The 22762-nt window shown below is 39.7% G+C and overlaps 1 protein-coding gene across 1 annotated transcript; it reads left to right on the top strand.

The window, feature by feature from the left end:
• Positions 1-7067: 7067 nt before the first annotated feature.
• sh3yl1 (SH3 and SYLF domain containing 1) lies at positions 7068-21888 on the top strand. Its single transcript, XM_038302282.1, has 12 exons — positions 7068-7290; positions 10996-11103; positions 11175-11288; positions 11395-11459; positions 12046-12158; positions 15998-16126; positions 16201-16345; positions 16461-16542; positions 16624-16680; positions 19390-19422; positions 20907-20939; positions 21123-21888. Coding segments are annotated over exons 1-12 (1083 nt in total). The 5' UTR covers positions 7068-7289; the 3' UTR covers positions 21326-21888.
• The last annotated feature ends 874 nt before the right edge of the window (positions 21889-22762 follow it).

Below are 22762 nucleotides of genomic sequence, written 5' to 3'. Positions count from 1 at the left end.
AGCCCTGTGGGAACGGTACAAGGCCCAACTGACACCTGCTCATGTTTATCTATTTATAGCAATGGCCAAAACACAGTCACATGGTGTTTCATCAACACACCTTTCAAGTGGGTTTTTAAAATGTCTAAAACATGTTTCAAAATGATTTTTCCTCATATACTCTGTGGGAAAAATTTAATTTTTGCACTTTTGGCACTACTGTGCCAAAATCCCATTTCCTCCTAGCACACTGCCCACTAACACCTTTGTGGAACAAACGTTCTTCAACTTATTCAGTCCAAATTTGCTTGACTTATAATTCAGATAAGGATCTTTTTGATAAAGCTTCTAGTTAGAGTGGCTCAGGTTATCCTGAGCTATCTCTATAGTTCTGTTGCTATAGGCTTAGACTGCTGGAGGACATAGGGACCCCTTTTTCATGATTCTATCTCTATTCTTCCACGATTTTGCTTGACTTATAGTCAAGATGTGGATCTATAAAGTCAGAGGGTTCATCCAAAGTTTCAAATGGGCTTTCATTATGTTTATTTTGGAAAATTTTACTAAAACTTTTTCATTTTCTCTTTGTTTAATCATCTATAAATCAGACATGGTGACATTTAAAATAGTGGTTCCACCTGAAAATTATTCCTCAATGTCTTTCAGTCATACAAATACAAACAGTTTTTTGTATTTCCAATGTATAGTTTGGGAGCTGGACTTGCTTTAATTCACAGATGCAATTTCAGGCAGAATTTGCGCCTCTGGGCTTAAGGGGTTAAACACTTTAGACACATTTAATGAAACTTTTAGCATCTTCATTCATAACTGCAGGATGAACAGAAACCCCATCTGTTAGCAGAAGATGTTTCCCAGTCAGTGTGCAGGTCTTTCAGGAACCTGGAGCGGGTTCTCCATCTCTAGCGATGATGCTCCTCAGGCTCAGTTTCCTCTCCTGCTCTGCGGCGCTTCAGCCACCTGATTTCCATATGACTAAAGTTCAGCAGGAGTCTCTGAAAGCCTTCTGCTTTCCACGAGATCCAGTATCTGTTGAGAGACCCTGACTTCTCCCAGCCCACATGACTGCATCGCCCCCCCCCTGCTCTTCTTTCACCTATTTTCCATTCCCTCATTCTCCAACTTTCATCTCCTCTGCATCCACTCACACTCCTATTTTTAGCCTCAGAGACGCACGGCTTTGATTTCTCCAGTAAAAACCGCTTGAAGGATGCTGCTCCTGTTGACGCCTTGCGTTTCACGTGTTGCCGTGCGTATTTATAGCTCCATTATCACTCCGAGCGGCATTGCTTGGAGGTCAGCGAGGGTGAAGTTACATGAGAAGAAAGAAAAAAGGCAGGAGAAAGAGCAATGAGGTGACTAACAGCTGTGGCAGGTAATGACTAACCTGTGATGAATTATTCCTGAACCCCAGCCAGGTCTGCTGCCTTCTAAACTCACACTTTCACAGCATCTGCTTTAAATAAACACATTCCTGCGCTGAATTTAGACACGAACACCCTCAGAGCGCACGGCTCCCATACCTGGGAGCAGAGCTTTGATGGACGGCTCGGGGGCGGGGCCAGGTGAGCTTTGTGTGCCGGTGAGACGTGTTCGTTAACGGTCTATCACTAATTGTTCCAGCAGTGTCCCGGCTTTGTTTGCTCAGGCACTGCAGGGTGTTCCCGTGGGATGTTCAACGTTCCTCACATAGTTGGTGGATCCCAGACTGGGAAGCACCGGGTTAGAGACGCCGTTAGAGATGGCCACTGGTCTTCATGATGCTGGAAGAACCTCTCAGGTTTTGATCAGGATAAAAAGGCCGCAGCAGATTTTACCTTTTCATTATATAAGGTTTTATCATTCATTAATGATCAGAAGTTCCCAAACTTTTTAACAAATGTTACCACAGCTGACCAAAATCAATTGGCACAGGACAATGTGTTAAGAACTTTAACAAATTAAATAAATGTAATTCCTATAGTGGATCTCAAGACCCCATACCGATTGGTCAAGAAAGCTGATAGGGGTCACGACCCCAGATTCGGGAACCAATTGGTCCGTATCATAAAAATCTCAATATAAGTTAATTTATTCTCATGACGTGTAAAGGCTTTCAATGTGTTTCTATTCTGGTTCTATTTCCTTTGTGATAAAGCTTCTAGTTAGAGTGGCTCAGGTTATCCTGAGCTATCTCTATAGTTCTGCTGCTATAGGCTTAGACTGCTGGAGGACATAGGGACCCCTTTTTCATCATTCTGCTTCATTCTATCTCTATTCTCCCACTGTGCAGAATCTGTTAGTTCAATCTCTAACGTTCTGCTCTCTCTGCTGCCATCAACACCTTTGTTTCTAGATGTTGGAGCTTGGCCTGTTTTCCAGTGTAGTCCTGTTTCTCTGACTGTGACTAACTGGATGTGCTCTCTTCATCCTCTGACATGGGAGCTGGCTCGGAGCTCGTCTGCCTGGCTGTGTGTTTCCTGGACGGGGCCGCCTGTGGAGCTGGTTGACAGTTGCCTTTTGTATCTATGCTTCTTTTTCTATGTCTGCTTCTGTCTCCTTGAACCCCAGTGGGCCTCAGCAGATGGCCGCTCACACTGAGCCTGGTTCTGCTGGAGGTTTCTTCCTGTTCAAAGGGAGTTTTTTCCTCTCCACTGTCGCTACAAGCATGCTTAGTGTGAGGGATTGCTGAAGAGTCAATGAGTCGATGCAATCAGCTGGTTTTCCTTAGATAGAAAACTTTGAATCAATCTGACTGGATGATCTGGTGAACTGGAAAGTGCCTTTAGATGACAGGTGTTGGGAATTAGCGTTTCTAAAACCACTCAGCTTCAGAACAGCCCTGGAGAACTTAATTAGGGATTGAAGAACATTAAAGGAGGAGGAGTTTAGGAAAGAACTGGTGAATCGTTTTATAAGGCAATAAAATGAAGGTCCATTGAGGTCTGGATGGGTCTGAGTCTGGGTGGCCTCACGCAAATAGACCCAGAATGGAAACACATTAGAGAGACTAATGGCTGCAGACGCAGTGCTGTGTATCCTGCAGGCTATTTAAAGCAGAGGAACCCTGGACCATTCTGAAAACATGAGGGGGGGGGGGGGGGGGGGGGGGGGGGGGGGGGGGGCAGGAGATGAAAACTAGGAGCAGACGGAAGATGTGGGTCATGAAAAAAACCTATAAACCTATAAACCATGGTTTATTTTTGGTTCTAGCAAAGTTCTTGATGTTCTTCAGTCCAAATGTTACTCAGTCAATATATCCACAGCAAAACGGGTCAGAAAATATAATAAATCACTTTTACAACTATTATTTTTTATTTCTCTGTGAAAAAAATGAAGTTCTTGCTAAAAGAAAACAGTTTCTCCCATTCTGATGTAACTACAGAGATACCTGCCTGATTAATTACCAGGAAGAAGGAACGTAGAAAAGATTTAGATCAGGCTTCTCTTAACGAATTCCAGGCCAAGGACCCCAAACTGATGGTTACATGGAGCGGGGGGCCCTTAATTATATATATGGTATTAAATAGTGTTCTATCAAACTGGTCCTATAGTCACTCTATTACAGATGGAGTAATGTAACTAAAGTAATCCCTCCCTGGGATTATTAAAGTATTTCTGATTCATGGTTGATGGGACAGGTGTTGAGAATGAAACGGTGCCCAGCTTGAAAGAGCTCCTGTGTGTCGCTGAATGTGAGCATTGATCATGGGCGGTTCTAGACAGGGGCCAACGGGGGCCAGTCCCCCTGTAGATCAGGTCCCGGCCCCTTTTATGGCCCCTGAACTGAAGACATAATACTCAAATAAATAGTAATGATGATCTGAGCTGGAACTCACATGGTTACTGATTGGTCATTTGGATCTATTTAATTTTTTTTCTTTACAAATTCTGTTTTACTAATTATTTGAAAACATAGGATTCCAGTTTTCTTCTGCTAATTGTTTTTTCTTTTTTTTTTAAACAAATTGCTCTTATTTTCTACGGCTGTATTTATCCGTTTATTTTGAGTTCTAATTCAGATTCTATAGAAAACGGTCATTTTAACTTAAATCAAGTGAAGTATATGTAAAATTCATAACTTCTGAATGTATATTGACCTAATAAGAATTTTTTTTTTTCAATTCATGCACCTATGTTAATATATTTGAATCACTTGCCCTGTTTTTTATTTAATGCTTTTCTGGGCTCCTGTGAAAACATGCAGGCCCCCTCCTGGCCCCCTGGAACATTTGGTCTAGAACCGCCACTGTCAGTGATGACTGAAAGACATCTTCTGCCTCCATTTATCTGTTTATATTCATGTTAATGTGGATTTAAAGACATTTCAATTAGTGGAAAAAATTACAGGAGGAATATAAAAAAAGTCTAACCAAACAAAATTTTCGTGACCCCGATGCAGTACCTCCATGGACCCCTAGGGGTCACGGACCCCCTGTTGAAGACCTCCAATCTAGACTATAAAAATAACTGGTGTAGGTCCGTTTTCTTCCTCCAGGGGGAGCTACAGCCGACCATCTCTACCAGAGAGACCGTCCATCTGCAAAAGTATGGAGTAAATTTTGTTCCATTATTGTTGGAAGCAAAGGAAATACTTTGTAAATGGAAATAAAAAAAAATCCAAATCAGAAATCAAACCTTAAAAATCTTTTGATAGTAATTTTGCAAGATTTTATTATTCATTTTATTTCTCTAATTATTTTTGAGAATTTTTTTGTTTTGTAATATTACATTTTATTTTTGTTTTGAAATTATGTTTTGCAGATCAAGAGAGCTTTTCTCTGGAGACGCATTTCTTTAGCAACAACGGAAATACGTTACCAATCCAACGACAATTGAAATGGCTTTACTCATCATTAAAGATTAAATATTTATTTTGCACATCTAAAAAAATCTCTTTAAATATGTCTAAATATTTTATTTTAATAATTTAATTTCCATTAGCTTTTTGAAGGTCATTGGGTGAGTGGGGCGGGACCCTATCGCCCTCTATTGACCAGATACTGGTTTGCGGTCGAAGACGGTTTGGTTATAAAAATTAGGGATGCCACCGAAAAATCTGTTCATTAGACATACGGAGCTTTTTCAGCTGAAAATGGCAACAGATTGTAAGTTTATACAAGTTAGTAATTTAATGCAAGAAGCTGAAGAAAACATTAAATGTTCTTCTTTACTAGTTAAAAAAAAGCTTCTCAGAGGACCATGACTCCCAGTTAGAGGGTTAAAATGAACACATGCTTTCTAATTGTACAGACAGAATTTTAAAAAGTGCAATAAAAATATGATGAAAAGGATCTTTATAATAAAAATAAAAAAAGAAAATAACAAAGTTACTCTCTAAACCTTTTTAGATGAAGAAGTGTACAGTATATTGATTAAAAACTCCAGGTTTCCATACAGAAGAGGATTAGGGCCACTGGAAAAAAAAAAAAAAAAAAGATTTTTAAATATTATTTCGGTTTAATATGGGAAAAAAGTCAGAATTCTGACTTTTATCTCAGACAAAGATGTGAGGTGTTTGGGAGGAACAGGAAAACATTGGTGGAAAATGATTGAATTAGGCAACTTTTTACATGCCTGAGAGTCCCTGGTGATGCTGTTTGATTAATGGAAGAGCAGAAGGTGATTAAAACAAGAGAGCTAGTCTCTAAAACAGTCATGGCTACGGCTGCATGCTAACATGATTGCTAGCTGACAGAATTCAGTCAGAATTCTGAGAAAAAACTAAGAATTTTGAGGAAAAAGTAAGAATTCTGAGATTAAAGTCAGAATTGTGAAAAAAAGTTGGAATTCTCAGAAAAAAAAAAAAATCCAAATTCTAATTTTAAAGTAAGAATTCTGTGATTAGAATCAGAATTCTGAGATTAAAGTCAGAATTCTGACTTTTGTCACATATCATACTGCTATACAATTAAAAACTCAGTCCAGTTTTTTATTTTTCCAGTGTGGCCTTAATCCTCTTCCTTATTTCCAACCAGCTGACTCTTCTTCTCTTCTTCTGCTATGCTGAGCACCACTAGCTGCTTTAGAGGCAAACGCGGTTCTAGGCAGGGGCCAACACCCCTAGAGATGCTGGCTCCTGTTATGGCCCCTGTACTTAAAACATACACTAGGGTTAGAGTTAACAATTTACTAATGGAATAAGGTGATTTCAATGTAACATAATAAAAAAAAATCCATCTTCTTATTTCAAGTAGTTTATATGTAATTATCTTATTTTGAGGGAAATATATATATATTTTTTTTGGCATTCATCATCTTATTTACCCACTCATTTTAAGAAGTTTTTACATTTTAGATGACTCCATACATCACTGAGGACATCTGCTGTCAGAACAGCAGAAAGCACCTTAAAAGGAAATATAACAGAAAAAGAAAACATTTCTCTCTCTGTTAGTTTTTAGCAGGAAATCTGCTCATATTTAATCTCTCATCTTGATCCATTGACTTCCAGAACATCCATGATGCATCATTCCTCATGAAAGAGGATATTTGCACAACATCAAACAGTGAAACACATGAACCCTGAAATAAATATGCAGACATCTGCTCCAGTTTAAACAAGAAAGGAAATCAAATACCCATAAAACACGTGTGCTTGTTGTTTTTCCCCTCATGTTTTAGGGACATCAGAGAGAAAATCCACGCTGCTTGGATCCATGACAAGCTTCCATTCTAATAGGTACTAAATATACTTTCTTTCACTTAGAAAAAATTAATAAATAAAAATTAATCACAGGCTGTTGATAAAAATCAATCAATAAATATAGAAATGACTGCATATGGACGTAAACAATGGAGCTAAGATCTGCATCCTGCAGGAACATCTTCTGACATCTTCTGTCTTATTGTTGTTTTATTCACAGTCTGCAGCTGATTGCAGAAAGTGAAGATTTAAAGGGAAAACTGTTTAAAAATGCCTTACAATCATTTATAAGATCAGGAATATTCTATTTATAAAGAATAAATGAAGGTAATGTAATAAAGCTGGGTTGCCTGAAAGACAAGGCGGAGGGAAAACAAACAGCTGCTAATGTGAACGCGCCGCGTGGAGGCGCAGGCAGAGGAGCGGGAACGCGCCCAGCTGTCCGCGCGCCGCTCACACCTGCATGTGGACCTGTCGGTCCCTTTAATCAGGCTTTAGTCCCGCCTTCTCTAACAGGGCGCACCTGAGCAGGTGCGTCCACGGCGCGTTTCTTTGCTGACATCATCGGCGTCGTTGCGCAGCTTCCGGCTGTCAGGTGAGACGGAAGAGAAGAGAGGAGCGAAGAGTCACCCGTCAGCTCACCTGTCGATTAGGGAGGAGGAAAAAAAGTAAGTTAAATCGGGAAATATGGCCGATAACCTGAGGGGAGCTGTTCTATGTTCTCTGGTTCTATGTGCTCAGCTTCTATATTCTGTGTTCTCTTGTTCTATGTTCTATGGTTCTGTTTGTTGTCGTCACTTCCAGTTTCTCACCTGTGCTCCATGGAGATCAGCAGCCAGAAAAACCAGTTTAGAACCAGACCTTAATGGGCCTGTTCTGGTGCCCAACCGCAGGTTCAGGGCCCTTTGAAGGGCCTCAGGAGGACAAAGCTCCAGCCGCTGTTCTGTCAGACCAACATACCGACAGTCCATACACAAGACATCAGATCTGCATTTATCTCTTTAGTTTAGTACGACAAATAAACTTTAAAAGTTCCTCAACGGCCTTTTTTCCCTTCAGTCATGCACAAAAAAACTAAACAATTTAAGGTCAGATCAGCATACGCTTCAAAAGAAACCAAAAAGTAAGTAATTAAATTAGTTTTTTTATACATGACTAAAGGGATACACGTTTGTTTGGGTAGTTTAGTCTATTTTTCGTACAAAATTAAAAGGATAAACTATTAAAGGGATAAACGGGTATTAATTATCTGACTCATCTGACAGAACACTGGTAAAAATGAAATCAAACAAGCAACAGATTTGATTTAAAAAATGTTTTCTTCTGTGATATTTAGCTTTTACCTTCAGTTTACTGCATCATTTCAGTTTAAACTAATTATTTAATGATTTAGGAAGATCTTTGTCACGTCTTGTTCTGTAAAAGCTGCGTTACTGTACCTTTAAAAAGACTTTTGGAGTCAGGAGTTATCAGGAAATATATTAATGTGTTGATCACAGGTTGCTAACATGTTGCTCAACGATACAGAGGAAAACAATAAAAGGGAATTAATGGCTTAAGGAATGTATGATGAAATAAAAATATATATTGATGTTAAAACATCGAGTTATCACAGAAATAAAAATACTGAAATGAGTAAAACAGGGTTTATAATTCAGACTAACAGGATTTATTGTTTATCTTTTAACTCTTCACTATTGTTCTTATACGTTTTTCAAAGGTCCTTTTGTACGGAAGTGGATTAGGGCCACTATAAAAATGGAAAAAAAGTTACAGATTTAAAAAAATATATTATTTCAGTTTAATTTTAGGAAAAACGTCAGAATTCTGACATGTTAGCATCAAGCTGAAGCCATGTTTGTTTCAGAGACTAGATCTCTCGTTTTAATAATAATACATTTTATTTCAAAGGCGCCTTTCTGGACACTGAAGGTACAAAGATAAAAACACTACGGGAGAAACAAAGTTGTCAAAGTCCTGAGGTTTGGAGGTTAGGAGAAAAGTGACATGGAGCTATGTTGATTGGCAATGGTTAGGCTGGAGTAGTGCTGAGTTTTACTGCTGGCAATGGAGTCCTGATAGTGAAAGATGGGATTATTGTACATTTCTTACATTTTAAGAAAAGTTTGAATCACCTTCTGCTCTTCCATTAATCAAATAGTATCAGCAGGGACCCTCAGGGACGGAAAGTCTCCTAATTCCATCATTTTCCACCAATGTGTTCCTGTTTCTCCCAAACAACTGAAGCTGAGTGCTCCATATCTCTGCCTTCATTGAGCCCATCCACATTAAGATCCACAATTCTCAGATTAAAGTCAGAAACTTCTGAGATTAAAGTCAGAAACTTCTGAAATTAAAGTCAGAAACTTCTGAGATTAAAGTCAGAAACTTCTGAGATTAAAGTCAGAAACTTCTGAGATTAAAGTCAGAAACTTCTGAGATTAAAGTCAGAAACTTCTGAGATTAAAGTCAGAAACTTCTGAGATTAAAGTCAGAAACTTCTGAGATTAAAGTCAGAAAACCTCTGAGATTAAAATCAGAAAACCTCTGAGATTAAAGTCAGAAAATTCTCATTTATTTTTTTCCCCCATGTTAAATAAAATAAAAAAACACTTATTTTTTCAGTGGCTCTAATCCTCTTCCATCCATTTGTGACCATTTTCCTCTATAATCTTTTTTCTGCTGTAAACACCAGAATTTCTCCGTTGTGGGACAATAAAGGGATTTTCTATTCTATTCTACCATATTCTATTCTAAATATCAGACAGAGCTGCAAACTCAAAACTTAATTCAAAGATGTCAAACAGACCATTAGATTAAAACATGCGATCATTTAAACTGCTGCAAGGTTTTTATTAAAAACAGGAAAAACAAGAACTGTTGGTTTAAAATGAAACTGATCAGAAAGAAAAACATAATTAGATCTATAAAAGTTGTGACGACCTTTGACCTCTGTGCTCTCTGCAGTAAATGTTTTCAGTCCTGGTTTAAAGGAGCCAGCAGTGAGAATAGAAAATGGTTTAGACATTTATTTCCTTCTTGAGGTGAAATCTCTGCGAACCGTGGATAGAAACGTTCAGATAGAAAGAGCTCAGAAAGAAAAGAAACCAGGACCTGCAAAGATCCTTTAAGCTCTTTATGTCAAACCTGGAACCGATGGTTAGAAACTCTTCATGTGTAAAGATCCTGACCCGGAACCAAAGGAGCAGCGAGGGAAACCCTGGCAGCCTGTTGACTCACCTCTACAGAACCTCATTGATAAAAAGCGGGTTTTAGTTCTGGTTCTGAGCTCTCTGACTTCATGACGGAGCTCCTTTTTCCTACTAATGTGATTCCTTAAACCCAAAAAGAAAATAATGTAAATATAATCCTATAATATTGGTAAATAAAGCTGCCTAGAACATTAGGCCTGAATGCTCCTGCTTGGGTTGAACTTTGACCTCTGGGCAGAAGGCTCTCTGAATGAGAGCAGAACATGGAGGGTCAGGAATGTGCTGCTGCAGCAGTAACGCTGTCGCCCGTCGGGTCGCCGTCGGTTAGTCAGACTGACGGCAGGTTGGGACAGAATCTAGAAATCGATTCTAGAAGGATTTGGACCTTCAGCACCTGAGGAACGGCTCCAGTTGGGATTAGATTGAAAGGAGGAAACTATAGTGAGAGAAACTACAGTAAAGTATAAAAATATAAAACGAGGAGCAATATTTATGGTTATTTAACCTGTTTTAAGAACTTATTTTATTCCAACTCATTTTTTTCACTATGTCATTCATTTATTTATTAAAATCTTACTTTGTAAAATAACTAATTAGCTCCAAATGAAATGTTAATTTAAAAAAAGTAAATATACACACACAAAAATACCCCCTTATTTTCCACTAAAAACACGCTAAATAACCATAAATATTCCCGCCTCATAATAAACCACAAATAGACCTTTGATGAATCTGAGGTTTTATTGATCGATTTCCTTCCTCCAAATGTTGTTTCCCTTCACAGCTTGTAGAAAACAGCAAACTTATATATTAATTATTATATTAATATATTCCATTTAAAAGTATTTCTGCTGCCACCGTCTGTATTAGAAGGGAAAACATAGTAGGGGTGGCCAATGATTGGCTAATGGTGGCCATGGCCCCCCATCTAGCTCCGCCCCTGTGCAGGATCCTTCTGGGACCAAGTCTGTTCCTGTTTTCTCTGTATTTCTGACCCTCCTAAGAAGTTCTCATGAGTTGTAGTAAATCAAGTGGCTCATTTCCATAAAGTCGCCCTGATGGAACCCATTACCTTCCAGCCTCTCCTCACATGTAGGCTGAGTTCTTTCTCTCCTGGTGCAAAAGAGACGATAACTCTCTCTGTGATGCTCGTGTCTGCAGTGAATCCCATCCCTTGCAACCTGAAGTCTGAGGCCAAGAAGGCCGCCAAGATCCTGAGAGATTTCACCCAGATCTCCAACAGGACTGGGCCGGATAAACTCATCCCCGGTAGGAGGCGTCCCTGGTGCTGAAAGCGGCTCTAAAACCCCGGATCTGAACCGGCCTGTTCTGTGTTTCAGCTCACATTATAGCCAAGGCCGAGGGTTTGGCCATCATCTCCGTCATCAAGGCCGGCTTTATGGTCACAGCCAGAGGCGGCAGCGGCGTCGTCATCGCCAGACTCGCCGACAGACGTAAGAAGTTGGGTTTTGTTGCTTCAGAAACAAAGCGGCTCCTTTGAGCCTTTATATAACGAAGTAAAGCGTCCAGCTCAGCTCTAACGAGCCTTTCTGGGTCCAGGTTGGTCAGCACCGTCCGCCATCGGCATCGCTGGCCTCGGCGGAGGCTTTGAGATCGGTGTGGAGGTAACTCCATTCAATTCTATTCAGTTTATTTCTATAGCTCCAATTCACATAATGTCATCTCAGGTCACTTTCCAGTTCACCAGATCATCCAGTCAGATTGATTCAAAGTTTTCTATCCAAGGAAAACCAGCTGATTGCATCGACTCATTGACTCTTCAGCAATCCCTCACACTAAGCATGCTTGTAGCGACAGTGGAGAGGAAAAACTGTGGAGTCACAGCCAAACAGGAACAGACCAGATGAAGCTACTATGAGAAAAAGCAGAGAGAGCAGAACGTTAGAGATTGAACTAACAGATTCTGCAGAGTGGGAGAATAGAGATAGAATGATGAAAAAGGGGTCCCTATGTCCTCCAGCAGTCTAAGCCTATAGCAGCAGAACTATAGAGATAGATCAGGATAACCTGAGCCACTCTAACTAGAAGCTTTATCAAAAAGGAAAGTTTTAAGCCTAGCCTTAAAAGTAGACAGGGTGTCTGCCTCACGGACTAAAACTGGTAGTTGGTTCCACAGGAGAGGACTAGGTTGGGTCGCCGGGATTTTTTGAGGATCAGGAGCCGTCATTCGTTGCTCCTTCTTGTGTTCAGGTGTCAGACCTGGTGATGATCCTGAACCAGCGGAGGGCGATCGACGCCTTCACCAAGGGCGGCAACCTGACGCTGGGCGGGAACTGCACCGTCGCCGTGGGACCTATGGGCAGGTGAGATCCTGCCGCCGTCAACGCTTGTTAATTACCTCTAATGTTTACAGGAGGTTTAAATTATAGCTTTGCCTCTAATAAGCTGTCATCGGATGAGACGTTCGATGACAGTTTGTGTTTTGGGGCTGGAAACTGATTTGGATTTCTGTCGGTGGTTGTAGAATCAGTCTCAGGGTGGCTGACGGGTTGGAACACGAGGTTCTGGCTGCTGCTGGGTTTGTGGGCGGAGCCTGATGTCTGACTGAGCAGATTTTTCTCTAATTAAGCTGCAGACAGACGACTAAATTAGACCTGAATTTGATTGACTTTGGTTTTATAGCTTCTTATTAAACAAAACAAACAAATTAAATAATGAAGAATTTCACTGTTAAATAACCTGAACTGCTCCTCTGCCATCTTGGTTCCTTCCTCTCTGTTTTTATGCCATTTTGCTGCAGCTTCTTTCTCTTTCCTGTCGTTCTGTTAAATGTTGATCATTAAGACTTTTTGCTAAAATCTTCAGCATATCATAGCAGCTTTTTCATCATGAGCTTCTGATGCGTTCAGAAGCAGCAGCTGCTGGAGTTGGAAGAATTGAACTTTTGATGCAGCACTGCTGATGCAGAGCGCTATGATCACTATGGAAGAAAAACTGTCTCATTGGAATCTGCCTTTTTTTTGTACACCTAATTTTAAACACTGAATTTTTTTTACACATTGAACTCCCTACATTTAATTTTTATCTGGTGAAAATTTTCCTGCAACTAAATTAGACTCCAAATGTGTTGACCTTTCGGTGAGGCAAAGCAATCCACGATTGATGCAGTCCAGCAGCTTCTAGCCGATTAAAATTTGCTAGAAGAGATTCTAGTTTCTCAAAAAAAGTTTGCCGCCGGGTCCGGCCACTTTTTCTGGATCAAACCAAGAGCCTTGGCAGACGGGGGGGATGCCGCACTATAATGGCTGTCTAGAAGGGGTGTAAATAATAATCGTTTTGTATCGACGATCCGATGCATCGATACGTCCGCAAGAGATTCGATTCATGTTGTTTTTTTTTTTTCCTCCGGTCTATTTTTATCAATTTGCTCCTGGGCGTAATTCTCCTCCCATGCTGCGGTGGTGCTAAACCTATTTTGCCCTCCTACCTCGCTTCCTGGTTATTTTCTTACAGCAGTGTTTTGCAGTGAGCTTGATGCAGACATTTTTAAATTATGCTCAATATTGAAGCGTGGTCTGTGCTACACGCTGTGGGTCTAGATACGGCCGAGGCGGCGAGGAAGTGGGGGCGAGTTTAGTCCGACGACGGAGGAACATGAGGGCCAAAAAGAGCGGAGATCCAGGAGGGAAAAAGGGTCCCAGCGTTCTCACGCACCTCGCTCTTCTAGCGGGTCAAACTTCACGAGTTGTTTTCCGGAATTTCGGTCATAAAAACAAAACAAGCTGGCCTCCTGTCTGCGGCGATATCTGCGGTCAGCTACGATGTGGGAGAGGAGCAGCGGAGCGTCTATAACGCAGGAGTATTATTATTTATCAGTGAATGTGGTTTTAATAGGAATACATGGAGTAAAACTTTTCTATTTCTGTTATTTGCTGTAAGATAAAAGGAAAAACCAATATTAGCTTCAAAAGATGTGCCTGATTTCAGAATAATTCTTGTCGATGTCGGCCTTAAAAAAAACTAAAATAAAACTCTGACACTGTCCCTCTCTACTATCTCTATTATTCTTGTTTCTATCTTGCGGTGGTCTGGTTGTCTTCATCATAGATTGTTCTGTTGTTGGAGCACGAGTAACCAGCCGGTTGTGGCATGGAATTCCCCAACCAGTCATGAGATAAAATCTCTCCAGCTAAGTTCTGGTTCTGTCTTGTGATCACCCTGTGAGAGCCGGCAGAAGCATCTCCTCAGGACTCTTAGGGAGGATACCTCTGCATGCCTAACTGCTGAAGTCGAGGAGAGTCTTTGTTTTTCTCCATCTTTAAGGTTCGGCTTAGAGATGAACATCTTCTAGAAACGTTAAGACCACAGGTCGTCTGGTTAATCAGGGTTCTGGAGGAATGTGCATCTTTAGTGGCTCAGAAAGTGTCAAACTTTATTAATGATTCCTTTTGATGTGGCGAAGCAGTGACTCTGATCTGATAGACCAAATCCTCCACCACTTTGCCTGACGGTATGAACAACGCAAATACGACTTTTTCCCCCAGTGCGAACCAGGCCACTCGGCTCTGTGGTGAAACCGATACGAATCTGATCTTTTCAAATGCGACCCGAGTCTGAACCAGGTCGCAACCATCCGACCTGAACGCCATTAGTAGCCGGCAAAGGTCATTGTTCTGCGTCTTGTTACACTGAAACGGCGAGAAAAACATCAGCCATGGCGGACGATGATGCGAAGAGATGTATTTTTATTAAAAAGATTGATTTTTCAAGGTTGGGAAAGATTGCTAGATGCGCTCCGGTGCTACCATCCGTGTTTACTTCCGTAAACAGCTTGCACACTTGCGTTGTACAAATGCAGTTCACACAGGAGATCGAACTCAAGTCGCATATATTTGGAAACGTGAACGGCAACGCAAGAAAAATCGGATTTTGCAGAAACAATCGCAATTGAGCATGAAAGCCTATAGTGTGAAGATAGCCCGTTATCCTCCTGCAGCAGCATGTCGCAGTTAGCTTGTTGCAGGTATGATGCAGATATTTTTAATTTATGCCAAATATTGAAGCGTGGTCTGCACTATGTTATTCCACGCCACAACGCCAGTAGCCTCGTGAGACCATCCTGATCTCGCGAGCTTTCAAGGTTTCACTCGCAGATCAGTCTGGAGACTCTCCGTTGAAGAAAATTTGGAGCCGTTCACCAAACGAACGTCCAATCAGCGTTGGCTTTGAGGCGGGTTGAGGTGTGACGCAACGAGAAGCGCGACAGTTCAGTCTAAAGAACATGGCCGATGAAACTAGCGTTAGCGTGGCTATCAAGCAAGTTTTATCGGAATTACAGAGTATTTCTTCACTGAAAGAAGAGCAAAACACTGCTCTGGAGGCTTTTCTCAGAGGAAAAGATGTTTTTGCTCTTCTCCTGACTGGTTTCGGCAAGAGTTTGATCTATCAATTGGCTCCTCTTCGTCGTTGCTCTGTTAGTACGTCATATGCTTCGTTGATCTGATTGGTTTATTTGGCCCGTCTATCACCAACATAGGCCAATCAGCTAACCAATATTTTCGCCCCTTCCCAAAATTACTTCAACGGAAGGTTTCCAGATGGATATGCGGAGCAAATCCATCTGGCGGAGTCAGGTTACAACGCCAGAGGGCCAATCAGGAACTAGTTGTGGGTCTAGATACGGCCGAGGCGATGAGGAAGTGGGGGCAAGTTTGTGCGACAACGGAGGGACTTGAGGGCCAAAAAGAGCAGGGATCCAGGTGGAAAAAGGGTCCCAGCGTTCTTGCGCACCTGTCTCATCTAGCTGGTACATCTTCACGAGTCGTTTTCCACAATGGCGGCCAGACAAACAAAACAAGCCGATAAGGAACCAAACAGGAAATACGGATAGTTTAGAGCAGATGTAGATTTGACCAATCAGAGGCCTCTGAGGTGCAGCAGAGTGTTGCAGAAGGGGGCGGGGCATATCTGCATTCACTGCGACACATGCAGACGATCTGGTTTCTGAGTATAAATCAGCCTTTAGATCCGTGATCTCCTTCCTTGATCGTTACCTGCAGGTGAGTGGGATTATTAATCCGGTCTTAAAAGTTTTGCAGTGTCATCTTTACCCTAAAAGGCTCGTACAGACGTCTCTCTCATCTGTCTCCACCCCTTCTCTTGACCCAAAGATGAGTGATGCTGTGGGGTTTTCTTGTTCCAGGAACCTGGAGGCGGACGTCGCCCTGCGCAGCACGGCGGCCGTCTTCACCTACTGCAGGTCCAGAGGTCTGTTTGCAGGAGTTTCTCTGGAGGGATCTTACCTGATAGAACGCAAGGACACCAACCGCAAGTATGACGGAGTGCGGCCGTGCGCCCGTCAGACGTTGCTGAATGTTTTCAGTTGACAGAACGGTTTGTTTTCAGTTTCTACCAGCAAGATATCCGGGCTTCACGCATCTTAAACGGAGACGTCGAGCCTCCGACGGAGTTCCACGACCTTTACCACATCCTGGACATGTACACTGAGGCCTACACCACCGACTGGACCAACAAGAACATGAGAACCAGGGTACTAATCAGAAGGATGGGGTTAAAAGCATGCAACACAGATTTTTACTGGTGGTCAAAGGTTTTCCAGTCCTCCTTTAGTCTTTTAAGGTGGATCTGATTGTTTGTGTCTGCAGTCAGTTGCTCCATCCAGACCTCCTGCTCCATCCTCCCAGAGGGCTCCTCAAAGCAGCAGCCGGCAGCAAGCGGCAGACAGTGGTGAGGCTCCAAAGCGTGGCGGCTGGTTTCTGGGGGCTCGGGCTGCTGGTGCTGTCGTTCATTCAAGTCTTTGTGTTTCAGAAGCGAAGAAAAACAGGCTCTACCCGAGTGTCTCCGTCTACAAGTCTGAAGCATCGAGTAAGTCCTTCCGTCAGGGTTACTCTGAGGTTGAAGGTTCAGGTTTGATCAGGTTCCGCTTATATTTCATGGAGTCAACTGGTCTCAAAGAACCATTAGGTTTATTTTATTTTAGAGCAACTGTGAAAATCAACAAACATGTAGAAAAAGTAGAATATATTCTATTATTTTCCATGTGAATCCCAGATTCTTCTTTGCCTTTTCTACAAAGTTCTTTAAATCAGTCCTAGCTGTCTTTATCCATGCTGGCTCAGATCCTGACCTTTGAAAAGGAGGCAGGGAAAGCAGGATAAAGCCTTAGCCTCGCTGCATGCAGTTAGCCGAGCCTTGGAGCTAAACCAGGTCCTGGAAAAGGGCGGTTCTTGCGCCATTTCTCTCATTCCTCAATGCGTCTCCAGCTCCAATCACCCGCAAAACATTAGCACTGCTGCAGGAGGCGGTGAGCAAATACACTTCCTGTCAGCTCTCCTGTACCTTTGTACTGCAGAGGAGCTACTGGACGTTTACAACTTTTAACGAGAGTCACTGGGCAAAGATTGTTGCGCCCCGGGGCGGAAATATGTCACAAGTCCGAAATATTTAATGACACTTTACTAGTTATTAAATTTTAAATATGCATCTTGCACATCTAAGAAATAGATATTAATATATTTCAAAATATGTCAAATGTTAATTTAAAATTAAATTCTAAAAAAATGTGTATATATTATGTTTTAATCGATGTCATTGGGTGGGTGGGGCGGTGTCCTAGCGCCCTCTGTTGGCCAGCTGCCACTGGTTTCTGCTAAAACGATGAATGGAGGTCAATTTGATTCAATTCAGTTTATTTCAGTTTATTTCTATAATTGCGTTTCCCCGCCAACTCCCCTCAGATTGGGGTCAAAATTTGAACGTGGAAAAAAAAAATCTGATTTAACATAGAAATTAGTAATTTAAAAAACTGATTTAAAAAAAAAATGAAAAAGCAATTTGAAACAAAACAAAATGGAAACTGAAAGAAAGGGATTTGAATCTGAAAATCTAAAATCTAAAACTGCAATAAAGAAAAGAAATTTTAAAAAGGGTTTATTTAAAATACTAAACTGAATCGAGTTTTTTTCAAGTTGAGGGGAATAATTTCGATTTAATTCTTATTATTTCATGTTTGCTGTTTTAGTTTCTCAGATTATAAGGTAAAAATGTGAAATCTATATTAACTTATATTTTTTCTGATTCAATTAAGATTTATGTTTACAAACATTTTGACCCCTTTCTGACTCCATAGATTCTCCACCATGAACAGAATCAACAATAAATCTGGATCCAGGCTCAAAATGAGCTCCTTGATATGTGCTTGAGAATGGCTTAGTCTCTGGTTAAACCCAGGTTTAAAGCCTTGCTGGGCAGCCTAAAGCCAACTGCCAACATTAAGACAGAAAAAGAAAGAAAATAACAAATCATTCTGATCTTTTATAGATTTCTACAAAAAGCTGGGTCTGAGTTGCAGCTCTCCTTATACACTTGATTTATTAGCAGTTTCAGGCTGTGGCTCCCTCTAGTGTTTACAATGCAGTACTGCAGTTAAGCTTTAAATTAAGCTTAATTAGTTTGAAGAAAATTGCAAACTGCTTATTGACTTATGTCGAGAATCTTTCTATCAATAATCAGATGAAAAAAGGTTCTTTAAAAGAAGACTTTTTAAAAGATTTTAACCAGGTGAAGCTAAAACTTTTCCACTTGAGGAGTTCTGGATTATAGAGCAAATTTGCAGAAAAGTATTTTTTTTTAATCTAAAATACCAATTATATATATATATATATATATATATATATATATATATATATATATATATATATATATATATATATACACACACACACAACTTTTTTTTTTTTTACAATCTTTGTATAATTCCTGCTCTAAGTAGGTCACTCTGTCAGCTAAAGACACGTTTCATGATCTCTCTACTCTTGTGAACGATTAATTGATTCATCCGATTAATTATTTTAGCACTAGATTTTTGCATGTAATAAATAAAATAAAAATAAATTTAGAGGATGTTATTGAATTTCCAGACTTTATTCCATTTGGTTTTAGGTAAATTATTAAAATATTTTACTCCAGGGTCCGACTCTATCGGAGGATCTGATCAATACAACCGTTTTTTTTTTGTTTTTTTTTCTAGTTTTTGTTCTTTTGTTTTGGTTCTTTAACATTCATCCATTTTTTGACTGTTTCTCTAATTTATCTTTTAACAGGATTTATAAAAAAAAAAAATTAGACCTTAGATTGGTGTTTAGATGGAAACTAGACCTGATTTTAAAACCTAAGGTTCAACAATCCAATTAATTATTTTTCTTCTTCTCATAAAACTGACATTTAAACAAAGTTTTTCAAAAGTCTTTCTATATGATGAAAATAAGGTTTAAACTAATGCAGATTTTACCAAATAAAGAAATAAACCAGTTTCCTTCAGCTCTCCATCCTGTAGTTTCATGACTTTATATCAGATGCAGACAATAAAACCCAACATGATGCTTTTCTCTGGGATTTAAATGATATATTTTAACATTTCTAACATGGAATAAAAGTGTCCCAAATGCAAAAGGTGAGTTTAATTTCTAGCATATTAATTTATTTTATTGCTATAAATATCAGTCTTTATTTTGTGCTCCCTACCTTCATTTTGAAAGCTTGATTTTAACTTCCTGTTTGTCTTCTGCGTTTCAGCTCAGGCCGCCTCCAGTCAGCTTCAGAGATATGGTACGAACAATCAGCTCCTTTAGACCTAAAACTGGTTTCATTTCACAGATTCAAACATCAAAATACATTTTATTTTTTTATCTTCACTATCATTTATTTTCATGTTTTTTATTTTATTAAATACCAATTAAATCAAATGAAATAGAAGCATAACCTGGGTAGAATTATTACGACAGAGTATTACAGCCAGGCTAGAGATTTATTTTCTTCTGTTGCGAGAATAAAGTCGTAACTTTGCGAGAATAAAGTTGTATTTTATACCAATTCTTCCCAGAATCCCTTTCTTCCCTAAAATGAGGAATGTGGAGCATCATGTGAAGTTCTACTTTAGCATCGGTTTGACAAATCAGGAAATCTTTTAGCAGCAGCATCAAACTGGGCAGGATGTCAAAGTGGACTCTGGTTGCTGATTGGTGGAGCTGGTCTGATGTCATCTGCTGGGCGGAGCTGTTTTAGAAAGCTTTCTTTCTGAAACCGGTTGATGTTTGATGACTTTTTTCTTGAAATAGAAGAAAAAAAATCTCTAGCCTAGCCCTAATACTCTGTTATAAATGATAACTTTTGGTACTTTGGATGAGAAATTATGTTTTCCAACATATTGTAATGAATTAACAAAATGTTTTAACAAAATTTTTATTGTTAACAATTGTCAACAAATCTCTTAATTTTTTTAACCTTCTTTAATTTTCCCCTATTCTGCTTGTTTCTATTTTCTAAGTATTGGTAAAAGCAGGACATCTAGATGCTACAATGTTTTCTGTATGGAGCCCAGAGTTTATGACCCGGGAAAAACTGTCAATCATGTTGCAGTGATGTCATAACTCAGATATCAAAAGAAGTACAGGATGCTCTTTTATTAGCAGCTAAAGTTAGCATGACGCTACATACTTTTAAATTTAGTTCAATTTATAGCACCGAGTTCACAACACATCATCTCAAGGCACTTTACAGTTCATCAGCATCCACTCGTTGACTCTTCAGCAATCCCTCACACTAAGCATGCTTGTAGCGACAGTGGAGAGGAAAAACTCCCTTTGAACAGGAACGTCCAGCATTTAGCTCTGCAGTCTAAATATTTGCATAAATGCTAATCACTTGGTATTTCCAAGCTTTAAGATCAGCTGATTAACTCTGAGTCTGATCTAATAGATGATGATCTATACACAAATTAGCAAATTTACAATATTCCAGACCAAAACGGTCATCTTAAAATAAATTTAGCCTTTTTTTTTTTTTTTTACCACAGTGGAAAATAGTTTATCAGTCAACAGATCTGGTATTCTTCATTTTACTGCCCTTTTGTTTTAAGATAAAAGTTTAACTTTTAATTGGCTTTAATGGCTTATGAGGAAATTAAATAAGTAATTTTTAAAAATCTGTGTAATAGTACATTTAAACTAAAGGAGATATTTCTGGATTGGATTCAGTGTCTGATACAGAAATGTAGGAAAAAATGAAAATGATTCATGTTTTTACTCTTCCAGGTCAGTTTGACCCCATCAATCCTCCAAGCTACGGTATTTATTTATTTATTGTTTAATGTTTTGAAGTTCTGACTTTATTTATATATATATTTTTTTAAGAAATAAAATCACATTAAAGTAAATAAATTCTATCTAGTCTGTTCAGTGTTGGGAATTTAGCATATTTTTTCATATGACGGGAAGTTTAATGTGAAAATGTCATTTTTTTTCTCGCAGATGTAACAGTGGGCGGGGCCACCAGCTCTCTGGTCGTCACGGCGACCCATCCGTTCACCGGGCAGCAGCCGGGCGACCTGAGCTTCCTTCCCGGGGACCGGATCACCGTCATCACCAAGACCGACTCCCAGTACGACTGGTGGGAAGGGAAACTGGACAACGGGAATGTTGGGATATTTCCCGCCAACTTTGTCACGTACTGACGTCGCCCCCTGGAGGTGGGATGGAGTGTTGGAGGAGCGAAAACTACAGGTTCTGAAGAAAAATGGAAGATTTCACTCTTAATGATGATCTTTTAAAAAAATTCATTCAGTAATTGACGGTTTTTATTCTCAGTCGTTCAGTATTTTGTCCGTACAGCAGAAACGTTTGTATAGTTTGTAGATCTGCGGGGATTTTAACCTTTTTTACCGGGTTTGGGTTTATTAGAATTTAAACACTTTGGAGCTAAAAACACTTTATTTTTTCAGGTTAATGAAGGTTTATTTTTAAACATTAAAAGTTAATATCTTCCGCTGCCTTTCATTAGTTCTAGATGTTGTATTTCTACAAGTATTACAGCAGAGGGGGGGTTAGACTCACAGGGCACAGTGGTTGTAATTTTAACCTCAGTCATCTAGAATGAGAAATGTTTAGTTATTGGTGAAAGTTTTAGAGAGAATAGGATTTAAATAGTTATTTCTGTTACAGATTGTGCTGTTGTGTTGGGTGTTGGTTTCTTGCCTGGAACATTGTTAATAAACTCAGTTTAAGGGTTAAATATTAATGTTGCTGCTTCTTGTCTGATGAATGTTTCAGAAAGTTGGATCTGTTAGAATAAAGAAACAGAATCTGGGAAATCCAGCTTTATGGAAAATAACATTTATAGTTGCTGCATTCAAAGGAAACACGATGAGATTCACGTAAAAAGGAAAATAGACAAAATAAAAGCAGTTTCTTCAACTAAAGGGTTCGTTAGCACCTTGCAACCTTAGACCCAAACCCCCCCCCCCCCCTTTATAGCACAAAACCCCTCTCCCATTATCTATTTTACAGACAGTGTTATGATCATTCTCAGTGAATTTACCTTAAAGTCGTTTGCTGCCAAATTAGATTTTATGCTGTTAAACTGAGCATAGGAGCAGAATAAAGCAAAAAATCCTCCTGGGCCATCCAACCTCCACCGTCTTTTATAAAATATCTTATAGACCTTTTCATCTGGCGCTCAGATTTCTAATTTCTATGTGGCACATATCTATTATTCCAGATAGGAGTTTGCTGGGGAGTAAAATTGTGCATGTAAATAAGTTTTTCAGCATAACGCTTGTTTTTGAAAGGAAGCGAGCTTCACGGGGAGTTTATCATCACTAGTTTTCAGAGATGGCAAAAGTACTCACTTTCCGTACTTGAGTAAAAGTACAGATACTTGTGTTAAAAAATACTCTGGTAAAAGTGGAAGTACTGATTAAACTTCTTTACTCAAGTAAAAGTAACAAAGTACAGGCTTGTAAATTTACTTAAAGTATCAAAGTAAAAGTAGAAACCACTTTTTTCATGCTGTTGCCTACATTTTAAATGGATGTCTGCCAATAGGACTAGATCTCCGTTGTGTTCATTTTCAATCATCTCGTCGTCCATGCTACTATGCTAACGCCACCGCC

This window comes from Cyprinodon tularosa, unplaced genomic scaffold (assembly GCF_016077235.1).
Source record: "Cyprinodon tularosa strain WSP-4 unplaced genomic scaffold, ASM1607723v1 ctg486, whole genome shotgun sequence".
Classification (NCBI taxonomy): Eukaryota; Metazoa; Chordata; class Actinopteri; order Cyprinodontiformes; family Cyprinodontidae; genus Cyprinodon; species Cyprinodon tularosa.
The sequence above is the reverse complement of the archived record's forward strand: the minus strand, read 5'-3'. Positions and strand labels throughout refer to the sequence as shown.